General features: G+C 45.8%; 1 protein-coding gene across 1 annotated transcript; it reads left to right on the forward strand.

Annotated features, from left to right (window-relative positions):
- The first annotated feature begins 367 nt into the window (after positions 1-367).
- PPIA (peptidylprolyl isomerase A) lies at positions 368-4,040 on the forward strand. Its single transcript, XM_059934268.1, has 5 exons — positions 368-499; positions 2,590-2,620; positions 2,711-2,799; positions 3,176-3,348; positions 3,879-4,040. Exons 1-5 carry the CDS (start codon positions 431-433, stop codon positions 4,009-4,011), a joined length of 495 nt encoding a protein of 164 aa, XP_059790251.1. The 5' UTR covers positions 368-430; the 3' UTR covers positions 4,012-4,040.
- Positions 4,041-12,841: the final 8,801 nt, after the last annotated feature.

Raw genomic sequence — 12,841 nt, forward strand, 5'->3', positions numbered from 1 at the left:
AGGCCTGCGTTTGCCTCAGTTGCCCCCTCTGCGCGATGGGAAGACGTCCTGGCCCCGGGCCCAGGCAGATGCGTGTCTCTCGGGCTCCCACCGACCCAACCGGCCCACCAGGGCGGTCTCCAAGCCCCGTCCCCAAACCAGTCGCGGGCGCGCGACCCCACGCCGCAACGCGGAGACCGAGCCGGCGGGCGGGAACCTGCCTGCATCTTCCAGCGCGCACGCGCGTCTCCCGTCCCTCCTCTCCGGCGCCATCTCCACCCATAGGCCCAGCCACACCGTCACTTCGACTGACCCACGGTCGCGATTGGCCAGAGATGAGGCGCGCGACCGGCCATGGGCGGGGCCTGAACCGGCTATAAGAGAGGCGGGCGGTGGGGCTCGTGCTGCTTTGCAGACGCCGCTACCCCGGAACCTCCCGCGCAGCCCAACCATGGTCAACCCTACCGTGTTCTTTGACATCGCCGTCGACGGCGAGCCCTTGGGCCGCGTCTCCTTCGAGGTTGGGGCGGGCGGCGGCGCGCCGGGTGGGCCTGACCGGGCGGCGGGGGGTGAGGCCGAGGGGCTGGGTGCGGGCACCCCGCCTGAGGAACACGGGCGGCGCGGCGCCATTTCCTGACGAGGGGCCATTTTGGGAGGCCGGGGGCGGCGGGCAGACAAAGGCGGGGCGGGCGGGGGAGGCGCGGCCGCGCCCTTCCGGCCGCGCACGTGCTCGGGCCGCGAGCCGTTGGCTGCCGCGTGGGACCGCTGGGCCCTGAGGGTCGGCAACGCCCCAAACGGAAGGCGGGCGCCGGCCCCGGGCAGCCGCGACCTTCCCGGGGCCGCCCTCGAGGACTCGGAAGCCGCTTCCTTCGAGCCGACGCGGCGGCCGCACCTGAAGGGTGCTTTTTCCCGCGCCGGGCGCGCCAAGGCCGGTGGGGATAGTAGCCCATCCCTTGTCTCGGAGGACGTTTGCTAGTTCAGGGGTGGGTTATAAGGGTGCGGGGTCGGTCGGCTCGAGGGCTTCCCCGGGTGTTTTAAAATCGCGAGGTTGATGTAGAAAGAGGCCCCTCCCCGCCCCCACCCCGAGCGGAAATGTGCCGGCCGCCTTCCCTCCGCTGGCGCCGAGGCCCGCCTTCCGCTGCGGTGACGGCGGGTGGGAGGCGCCCGGGCCCCTCCCGGTCGTCCCCGCGCAGAACGGGCTAGTCGAGACCGGCAGCGCGGCAGGCTTTCTCCCGTGGTTTCCTAATTAGTTCAGGCGTGTTATGGGTACTTCTTAATCAGTTTGTAATCACAGCAGGGTAGCTAAGTAACTCGGCGGGCTCTTCAAACGGTAAATGCGATTCCGTTCCAGTTAACCCAACATGGTAGGCCTTGGGGTGTAGCCCTAAGTGGTTTTATCCTCTTTTACCACTGCTCAAAGAGCCGCCAGTGATCGGGTTGTAGGATCTTAGTCCAAGCTTAGATAGCCCCCCATGCAGATCAGTCTGTAGCCCACTCTCACTGTAGTCAGAGCTAAGACTTGATCAGGGCCCATGTGGAAACTTGCCCTGACGTAAAAACTCTCTGGAGAAATATTACATCCAGTAGATGTATACTCCACGTTTATCTGAAGTCAGCTGATGATTGGCCAGGGGCCACGTGGAAACTTGGCCTGAGCCTAACCCTTTGTAGCTTGTGTGTCTCAGGTTAGCCACAGGGCTTAATGATGGAAATGAGATAGGCGCTCTGACAGATCCCTTGGTGAGAATGGAGGTGGAACTGCCGCTGCAGCTTTAACTTTAGTAAGAGTCTAAAAGGGAAACGAGTGAGTACAAGGGTTGGAGACACGTTAATACTTACAAGAGACCGTGTGTTTTGTATACAGTACTTAGAAGCTAAATAACAAGTCTTCTAAGAAACATCCAGGGATTTCAGTAGATGATTTAAATCACAGGTCTGTGGAATAGTTCATAAAGTACTTTAAACTGTCTTTATGCAAGGGCTTGCGTTTTCTACGGTATTTAAGCTTTTTTAGCCAAAATGTTTGATATATGCAGGAAAGGTTCGAAGCAGTTGTTCTAGAAACCAATCTTTATTTTTTACCCCACTACTAGGTAAGGGACCTGGAAACCAAGAAGTGACTGCTCATCCAATCCATAAAGCTATGTTAACAGATTGGAGGTAGTAGCATTTTCATTACCAGTGACTAAAATTACAGCTATTTACTCCCTGATCGTGCAGGAGTACTTACTGTTCTTGAAAGTTCTTGTCTTTAGGTTCAAGCTGAAGTTGGGGGAGGTGATGTACCTTTGAGAGACTATGTATCTGTTTAGAAGTAGGTGTGATACACATAAAAGTTTTAAGTCACTTTTTAGAAGCCTCACACTATTTGAGTCATTCCTGGTTCTGGATTTTTGGCATGTCTTTGGGTGTCATGTTGCTAACCCAACCCCGCAGGACCTTAAGGCTGTCAGGAGCAGTTCTTATTTGGGATTCAGAGTAATTACTGGAGAAGCATTCTCTTCTAGTGAGAAAATGAATTTATGATTCAGAAGCCCCTAAAGGCAAGGGTACTAAGCAACAAAATATGTAAGCAGATGTTTTTCATTAACTGTCATTTTCTCTTAACAGCTGTTTGCAGACAAAGTTCCAAAGACAGCAGGTTAGTTTTATTTATTTTTTGAATGTTTAACAAAGGTATTCTCTGATTTTAACTGTTGTGTCTATATACATATACACTTTATTTTAACAGAAAACTTTCGTGCTCTGAGCACTGGGGAGAAAGGCTTTGGTTATAAAGGTTCCTGCTTTCACAGAATAATTCCGGGATTTATGTGCCAGGTATGAAATTTACTGATACTGATTTGGGTTCTCTTAATTTGGGATTGAGCCAGAACACTTCAGAATGTGCACATATGGTCTGTCTGCATTGGTGCCGGTCTACTTTTATACTTTATTTTCTGTTATATTTGTCTATTTGACAATTTTGCACTAATACCATGCCATCTAAATTGCTGTGGTCTGTAATAAACAAATGTTCTTTTTTTTTTTTTTTTTTTAAGTGCATATATGAACTAAAATGTTAATTCTACCATTTTGGTTCCACTTGAACCTTCTAATTAGTTTAAACTTGAGTTTTAAAGTTTGAACCTTGCACACTTGGCATGTTTTCCAGTTGTGTTGCGAAAAGTGACAGGTTCCTCTTTTATGTTCACAGGGTGGTGACTTCACACGCCATAATGGCACTGGTGGCAAGTCCATCTATGGGGAGAAATTTGATGATGAGAATTTCCTCCTGAAGCACACGGGTCCTGGCATCTTGTCCATGGCAAATGCTGGCCCCAACACAAACGGTTCCCAGTTTTTCATCTGCACTGCCAAGACTGAGTGGTAAGAGCAGAACATATAGCAAAGGCAACCTTTCCCTGCTGTTTCCTGCTCTAAAGTAGTAGAAGGGCATGAATAGTCACAAATTTAGATAGTGCGCTATAGAAAGTGAGATACTGTAATAGCAAAACCAGGGCACTTTGTTGAGTAGTTGAATTTAAGAGTGGTGCTTTCATCTAATTAGCATGTGATTTGTTTGCTCATTTTTAGGGGTCCATTCTAAAATTAGGATTCTTAACAGTGATTAGAGACTCTTGGAGACCACCTTTTTTAGACTGGCTTAAAGTAATCTGGTGTTACCACTTTTTTTTTTTAGGTAAAAGGATAAAATGTTTCTAGTATTTAACTAGTCGACATTAGCTAGTACTAAAAGCTGGATAAACCACTCTTCTGGTCTTCTCTTGCTTGGGTATGCTATATTGATTTGTGGGACACTATTCTTATCTCAATGCACAATGCAGGCTGCTTATTTCTCTCTTATTTCATTACTACCTGCAGGTCGCAGTTAGTAATGTTTATTCTTCTGTTTCCAGGTTGGATGGCAAGCATGTGGTCTTTGGCAAGGTGAAAGAGGGCATGAATATTGTGGAAGCCATGGAGCGCTTTGGGTCCAGGAATGGCAAGACCAGCAAGAAGATCACCATTGCTGACTGTGGACAAATCTAATAATAAATTTGACTTGTGTTTTATCTTAACCACCAGACCATTCCTTCTGTAGCTCAGGAGAGCACCCCTTCATCTCCATCTGCTCAAAATATACTATAATCTTTGTCCTCTCATTGCACCTCTTTGGGTTCCATATTTTCCTTACTCCCCTCCAAGTTTAGCTGAATTGCAAAGTTAAGTTTATGGTTATGAAATAAAAACTAAACAACCGTTGTCTGTCCTTGTTTGGATTAGGGTATTGATGTAGGTTTCATTTTAAGCAGCAACACATTACTTCTAAGACAACAGTTGCTGTGTTTGTTTAAAAGAGTATCTTGTTTTTTGCTTCCCTGATCCAAGAATTAAGTGTTGCTGATTGAGTATCCCAAGGGCAAGCTGTGAGTGGAATACTGACGATGTAGGCTTGGGCAGGGAAAAAATGGAACTTCAAGATTGTGACCAGGTTGGAGCAGTACTCCTTTAAGGGTGACAGTGGAAAATTCTCACTTGGCATATTTAGGGTTATCCATCAAAATTAACAAATTGAAAATCATAGCTAATTTTAACAAAGCTTAATTTGGGCATATTCTGTGGTGGCCCTCCTTGAGGGAAATAACGTCAAGCTTTAGCCTCTGTGGGGAAGGGTCTTTGGACCATGTTCTTGGGATATCTGTAGCTGTTTGAGAATGTAAATGCAGAGTACAGGGTTTATGACAGCTCAATTGTGAAGTTCAGTCTGCTAGAGAAAGGCAGGCAGACCTGGTGTGGCACAGTCTACCTGCAGAAGGCATCTGGCTCTGCCTTGCCCCAGACCAACTGGTGACCAGGTAGCTCTATAGATTAGGGAACTTTTCCCTGGCTAGTTGTAGAGGCCCTCATGGTCATTTGAGGTCTTGCACTCATTCCATAGTGCAGACCTGGCAGTCTGAGCCATAATCTGGTCCAGATGAGGCCTTTATGTTCATGAACATGGTTTCCTTTAAGATCAAGAACTCCCCTTGGGAGTCCTCCCCAGTTGCATACTTTATCCCTCACCAGAGGCCCACAATTTTTTTTTTTTTGAGGTCACCCTGATTTTGCTTTTGTGTTTATCAATCTATCACCTATGTGTGTCCCTAAAAACATACGGTTTAGTTTTGGAAAAGCAAGTTTAAACCTAGTTGTGCAAAGGGTAAGTGGCTGCTACATGAGGAAGGCTTCCAGCAAGGCAAGGTAAGCAGAATCTGGATTACAGTGTGGCCTCAGCTTCCCTAAGCACGAGTGCTGCTTCCAGAGAAGTGGGCCAGCCATGCATCCAATAAGGTAGGGCTCACCCAGTGCCTTTAGCACACCTCAGAAAATAAGCAAAATCCATAAAACCTGCAGTGTATGGTCCTTATTCAGATTTCCCCCACTGGTTCTGGAGGTGGTGTTTTTTTTAATTTTAATTTTGGCTGCGTTGGGTCTTGGCGGTGTGCACAGGCTTCTCATTGTGGTGGCTTCTCGTTGCGGAGCATGGGCTCTAGGTGCGTGGGCTTCAGTAGTTGTGGCATGTGGGCTCAGTAGTTGTGGCTCACGGGCTCTAGAGTGCAGGCTCAGCAGTTGTGGCACACGGGCTTAGTTGCTCTGCGGCATGTGGGGTCTTAGCAGCCCAGGGCTCAAACCCGTGGGCCCCTGCATTGGCAGGCAGATTCTTAACCACTGCACCACCAGGGAAGTCCCTAGAGGTGTTTTTAAAATCAGCTTTATAAAAGTATAATTTACATACAATCAGAATGTCTTTCATAACGCTCTCCCCGGCCCCCAAGGATCCAACCTAGGTTCACACACTATTTGATTGTTAGGTCTCTTTTGTCTCTTTCAATCTAGAACAGTCCTTCCACTTTTTAACATATTGTAATTTCTATTTATTAATGTTAAAAAGCCTATTGAGATAATTTATATACCATAAAATTCACCCATTTTAAGAGTACAATAATTTTAGTGAATTTACTGAGTTGTGCAACCATCACCATGGTCCACCACACGAGGAAGACCTTGTGCCCATTTGCAGTCCCTCCTGCTTTCACTCCCGGTCCCTGGCAACTACAAGTCGGCTTTCTGACTCTAGATTTACCTTTTCTGGACATTTCATATAAATTGAGTCCTACACTGTGTGGTCTTGGCCTGTGCTTTTTTTTTTTTTTTTTTTTTTGACATCAACTTAAACAGTCCAGGACATTGACTTCGTCGAATGTCCCTGATTTTGGAGTTGCCTAATGTCTCCATTTTGTGTTACTTGCTTGTTCCTCTGGCTCTTGTATTTTCTGTAAACTGGAAATTAGGCAGAGAAGCTTGAATGGACACACGTTCAACATTTTATGCAGGAAGGCGTTGTAGGTGATGCTATATGCACTTAATCCTGCCTCTTGTCAGGTAGCATATGATCTCAGACTGACTCAACAGGTCAGACTGCTCCACTGGAAAGGTACTTTGTATTCTTTCTGCTGAGTAGGTAACCTGTGGGATGATACTTTGCCTCTGTGTGAAGACCCTGCTCCCAGACCTTTCACCTGATTGTTTTCTTTTAGCATCAATTAATGATCTTCACCTGAATCAATTTTTTAAAAAAATTATTTTGGCCACGCCACGTGGCTTACAGGATCCAAGTTCCCTGATCAAGGACTGAACCCCTGAGTGAGGAGTCCTAACCACTGGACCACCAGGGAATTCCCCTGAATCAATTATTGTGTAGTTGCGAAAAATTGAGTAATCTTCTAATCTCTCTCTCCCTCCTCCTACCACTATGGACTCATGGATTTTCATTAAACGCATTACAAACAATTGCACTCATTATTTTTTATATTTATTTATTTGGCTGTGACAGGTCTTAGTTGTGGCATGTGGGATCTAGCTCCCTGACCAGGGATCGAACCCTGGCCCCCTGCATTGGGAGCTCGGAGTCTTAACCACTGGACCACCAGGGAAGTTCCTGCACTCATTGTTTTTGATACTCAAATCATCCCAAATTTGGCTAGTACAAGCCCCTCTAAGTTGACCTCTGTGGCTCTTTGACATGATTCCAGTAGCCTTTAAGCCCTTCTGAAGTTCAGGCTTCCCTTCCATTACACAGCAGTTGGAGGCCTTGGAAGTGCCAGGGATATTCAAATTTTTCAGCAACCCAAAACCTAACCCTTCATGTTAATATGTAAAATGGAGTTTAGATTTACATAATTATAAATGAGTTTTTCACATACACTAACATCTGGCCAGACGTTTGGAAGTCAGTGGGGCAGTCTCAGGCATTATAATATGTCCAGCATTGGCCCCATCCACACTGTCAGAGGCCCACAAATTTCCAAAGTGCCTCCTGGCTAAAAATCACTGACGTAATGAGATAGGATGCAGCTGTTAAAAGAACAAAGTAGGGACTTCCCTGGTGGCGCAGTGGGAAGAAATTAAGAAATGAGTTGCTGAGGCAGCTATAAAACATCTGGCAGAAGGTAGTTAGTATTCTGCATTATATGAAAGACAACTCAGACATGAAGGAGACATGGCCTTACAAGAAAACAACAGACAAATCGGAGAATCTTTTCTAAGGAAAAATAATATGCTTAAGATATATATGTGTCAGAATTATTTTTTAAATATTTATTTATTTATTTATTTTGGCTGTGCTGGGTCTTAGTTGCAGCACTCGGGATCTTAGTTGAAGCATGGGGACTTCTTAGTTGCAGCATGCAAACTCAGTTGCGGCATGCATGCGGGATCTAGTTCCCAGACCAGGGATCGAACCTGGCCCCCCCCCCCCCACAACTACTGAGCCTGCGTGCCACAACTACTGAAGCCCATGAGCCTAGAGCCTGTGCTCTGCAACAAGAGAAACCACGGCAATGAGAAACTCACGCACTGCAACGAAGAGTGGCCCCTACCCGCCACAGCTAGAGAAACCCTGCGCGCAGCAACGAAGACCCAATGCAGCCATAAATAAATAAATAAATAAATAAATAAATAAATAAATAAATAAATTTAAAAGAACAAGGTAGTGCATCTCCAAAACAGCCTCAGCTAGACTTTTATGTGAAGAAAACAAAGAGCAGTAGAACACAATATAACATATGCTACAGTTTTTGTAAAAAGCAGAATGAAGTGTATCTTTATACTTGTACATACCCTTGGGAGGATACAGAGAAATATTTCCCAGTGGGTGTCTCTGGGTAGACGGGTGAAGGCCTGTGGGCAGAGAGGACTTTGTCACCACATATCCCTTTTACCTGTATTAAATATTTAAAATTTCAAAAATATACATTCTAAAATGAATCAATAGTACAGTTGGTCCTCCATATCCACAGGTTCTGCCTCCACAGATTCAGCCAACCATGGATCAAAAATACTGGGGAAAAAAAATTCCAGAAATTTCCAGAAAGCAAAACTTGAATTTGCCATGCACTGGCAACTATTCACACAGCATTTACATTGTTTCTGCAACTATATACATAGCATTTACATTGTATTATGTATCATAAGTAATCTAGAGATGAGTTAAAGTATCTGGGAGTATGTTCCAATGTTGTGTGCAAATGCTACACCATTTTGTATAAAGGACTTGAGCACCCTGCGGATTTGGGTATCCAAGGGGTCCTGGAACAAATCCCCCATGGATTCTGAGGGATGACTGTATTTGGCTCACTTCAAAATGCTTAATATAAGAAAGATATTATTGGGACTTCCCTGGCGGTCCAGTGGTTAAGACTCCACCCTCCCAATGCAGGGTGTGTGGGTTCGATCCTTGGTCAGGGAACTAAGATCCCGCATGCTGCATGGTGTGGCAAAAAAAATGAATAAATAAAATAAAATAAAACAATTTACTTTAAAAGAAAAAAGATATTATCTAAGTGTCCATCGACAGATTAATATATAAAGAAGATGTTGTATATATACACAGTGGAATACTACTCAGCCATAAAAAAGAATGAAATAATGCCACTTGCAGCAACATGGATTGACCTATAGATTATCATAGTGAGTGAAGTTAAGTCAGAGAAAGACAGATATCACATGATATCACTTACATGTAGAATGTAAAAAATGATACAAATGAACTTATTTACAAAACAGAAATAGACTCACAGACATAGAAAACAAACTTCTGGTTACCAAAGGGGAAAGGGTGGGAGAGGGATAAATTAGGAGTTTGGGATTGTAATATACACACTACTATATATGGAGTAGATAACCAACAAGGACTCACTGTTTTCAATATCTTGTAATAACCTATAATGGAAAAGAATCTAAAAAAGAATATATATATATATATATATATATATATGTATATATGACAATCTCTTTGCTGTAAACCTGAAACTGACACAAAATTGTAAATCAACAATATTTCAATAAAAATTTAAAAATTAAAATATAAAATTTAGTAGAGAATAACAAAATACAATAAAAAAATAAAGATATTGCTCAAAAATTTAGACTTTTCCTAAAACAAAAGCTAGAAATCATTCCTGATTATATGGGTAAAATAAGACATACTTTTTTTTTTTTTTGGCAGCGCTGCGTGGCTTGCAGGATTCAGATCGAACGCGTGCCCCCTGCAGTAGAAGCACGGAGTCCTACCCACTGGACTGCCAGGCAATTCCCTTCATTTACCTTCTTGTTCATGTTGGTCAACCTTTCAATCAGATGTTAAGTTGTCTGCAGAGGGGTGACTGTCCACCCGTTTATACAGCAGAAGTCTCTCCTGGCAGTCAGGATTGAAGGTGATGAATTGAAAAGTATTGGTTAAAAATAATTTGGGGGACTTCCCTGGTGGTCCAGTGGGTAAGACTCTGTGCCCCCCATGCAGGGGGCCCAGGTTCGATCCCTGGTCTGGGAACTAGATCCCGCATGCACGCTGCAACTGAGTTCGCATGCTGCAACTAAGAAGTCCCCCATGCTTCAGCTAAGATCCCGAGTGCTACAACTAAGACCCGGCACGGCCAAAATAAATAAATAAATAATAAATATAAATAAACAAATAAAAATAAATAAAATAAAAATAAATAAAAATTTAAAATATTAAAAAAATAAATAAATATTTAAAAAATAATTCTGACCCATATACATCTTAAGCATATTATTTTTCCTTAGAAAAGACTCTCCGATTTGTCTACTGTTTTCTTGTAAGGCCATGTCTCCTTCATGTCTGGGTTGTCTTTCATATAATGCAGAATACTAACTACCTTCTGCCAGATATTTTACAGCTGCCTCAGCAACTCATTTCTTAAAAAGGAATTTGTGGGCTTCCCTGGTGGTGCAGTGGTTAAGAATCCGCCTGCCAATGCAGGGGACATGGGTTCAAGCCCTGGTCTGGGAAGATCCCACACGCTGCGGAGCTACTAAGCCCGTGAGCCACAACTCCTGAGCCTCCCTCTGATGAAACATTTTGGACGTGAATTGGGCCCCTGAAATCCCACACTAGTTGGTGGGGCGGTATTGCTGGTGCTAGAAGCACATAGGATTCGAGGGAAACCCGTTCTGAAACCTCAGCTTACCTGGGTTTGCCACCTACATCTACTTAGAGCCGGAGAAGTTGCTGGCCGCTTACTGTGACTCTGCTGCCACACTGGCCCCCAACCCACCCCTCACCACCCCCTCGAGTCCATCAGGCGTTCCTGGCCGTTTCCAGCGCTGGCCTGGGGCGCCCCCAGTCTGGACGGGCCTGAAATCAGTGGTGTTCTGGGAGAGCAAAGGTGGGTGATTGGGGACCTCTGTTCTGGGTCCCAAAGGGAGGGAGGAGGGCCAAGGACTGGCCCTGGGGGCTCAGATCCAGGTGAGCCTGCAACCCAAGGGTGGGGCTGCCCCAGGGGTCCAGAAACCAGCCCCAGCGATGGTTAGTGATTCGAAAGAATGAAGAATCAGTCTGTGTAAGAGCCAACTGCACTCAGTAGGTGAACAGCTTCAGTTTATTACAGTTATTTCCCACGATGCACATGAAACACGTCGAGAGGAAGTGGTGCACATATACCGGTCACAGGACTAACTCCTGTTTAGGTACCCGCGGATATTAAAGTTTGACATTTTATGGAAGGAACACTGCTCGCCACTCCTGCGGAGGGCTGGCTGGAAGAGTCAGAGCCAGCAGAGGAAGCAACTGTGCTGGAGAGGCTGGCGTTGAAAGCCCTCTCGTTGTACATTTGTTTGGGTTAATAAATATTAGGAAATCCTGACTGCAGGAAAACCCACAGGTAGAGCTGTGAAAGCTGCACAGAGTTTTGATGCTACGCCAGCTCCGGAACCAGCTCCCCGTGAGAGCAGAGGAGTGCTTTCCCACAGCACAGCCTCTGGCATCAACTGGGAGGGAGCTGAGCACCAGGTGTGCTGGTGTAGTCAGCCACCTTGGAGAGGATGGATCAGTGACCTTGCAGAGGACGGATCAATAACCTTACAGAATTCAGACCAATGAGCTTTTAGAAGAACAGATCAATGACCTTGTAGAGGACAGATCGATGACCTTGTAGAAAGGTGGATAAATGTGAGTGACCATCTCAGGCTGGGCTGGAGAGACAGGAAGTTTTATTTTCTCCTCTTCACACCTAAGGAAGGATGAGGCATAGGGAAGACAGGAACTGACTGGGGTTTATTCCAACAACTTGTGAATTTTAAAAGGCTCCCTTTGTCCTCTGGCAGCAAACTTTTAGACTAAGCTGTGACTCTGGGGACCTCCTCCTGGGTCAAGGCTGCAGGGCCCAGGGTCCTCCCAAAGCCTTGACTGCTCTGGCGGCAGCACTCCTGGTTGCGGCGAATGGTTCTAACCTGCTGCCTTCAAGAGGCTCTTCCGCGAGGCCCTGCCTCCTTGGCTGAGCTGGCGAAGGCCGTCCCCTTTCTCTGGAGTAGAATACGGGGTGTCTATCCAGACCCGGCACCCTTCATTCTTGGTTTGTCTATCCTAAGCTCTCTTCCCCTTCACCTTGTCCTCCATGTGGCCACCATGTTTTTTTTTTAATTGAAGTATAGTTGATTTACAATGTTGTGTTAATTCCTACCGTACAGCAGTGATGCAGTTACACATATATGCACCTTTTAAAAAATATCCTTTTCCATTATGGTTTATCATAGGATACTGAATATAGTTCTCTGTGCTATAGAGTAGGACCTTGTTGCTCATCCATTCTGTATATACCAGTTTGTATCTGCTCACCCCAAAGCCCACTCCACACCTCCGCCAACCCCCTCCCCCTTGCCAACCACAAGTCTGTTCTCTAGGTACTAGGCTCATCTTTTTCTTTTTTTTTTAATGCATTTTGCTGAGCAATTTTTAAAAATAAATTTATTTATTTTTGGCTGCGTTGGGTCTCCGTTGCTGCATGCAGGCTCTTCTAGTTGTGGTGAGCTGGGGCTACTCTTCGTTGTGGTGCGCGGGCTTCTCATTGAGGTGGCTTCTCATTGTGGAGCACGGGCTCTAGGTGTGCGGGCTTCAGTAGTTGTGGTATGCAGGCTCAGTAGTTGTGGCTCACGGGCTGTAGAGCACAGCCTCAGTAGTTGTGGTGCATGGGCTTAGCTGCTCCGCAGATCTTCCTGGACCAGGGCTCAAACCTGTGTCCCCTGCATTGGCAGGCGGATTCTTACCCACTGCGCCACCAAAGAAGCCCCACTCGGAAACTTCTGTGTCCACCTCTGTCCCCCCACTTAGGCTATGAGCCTCCCGAGTGGAGACCGCACTTTATTTTTTAATTAAAAAAAAATCATTAATTAATTTTGGCTGCATTAGGTCTTCATTGCAGTGTGTGGGCTTCTCATTGTGGTGGCTTCTCTTGTGCAGAGCATGGGCTCTAGGCGTGTGGGCTTCAGTACTGGCACACAGGCTCAGTAGTTGTGGCTCGCGGGCTCTAGAGCACAGGCTTAG

This window comes from Balaenoptera ricei, chromosome 9 (genome assembly GCF_028023285.1).
Source record: "Balaenoptera ricei isolate mBalRic1 chromosome 9, mBalRic1.hap2, whole genome shotgun sequence".
NCBI classification, from domain to species: Eukaryota; Metazoa; Chordata; class Mammalia; order Artiodactyla; family Balaenopteridae; genus Balaenoptera; species Balaenoptera ricei.

What these genes read in the sequence shown, in the direction of transcription:
- PPIA (XM_059934268.1), top strand. Translation starts at nt 431, where the DNA reads ATGGTCAACCCTACCGTGTTCTTTGACATCGCCGTCGACGGCGAGCCC. An exon ending in TGGGCCGCGTCTCCTTCGAG is followed by an intron (nt 500 to 2,589) that starts GTTGGGGCGGGC and finishes TTCTCTTAACAG; the next exon opens with CTGTTTGCAGACAAAGTTCC. An exon ending in TTCCGGGATTTATGTGCCAG is followed by an intron (nt 2,800 to 3,175) that starts GTATGAAATTTA and finishes TTATGTTCACAG; the next exon opens with GGTGGTGACTTCACACGCCA.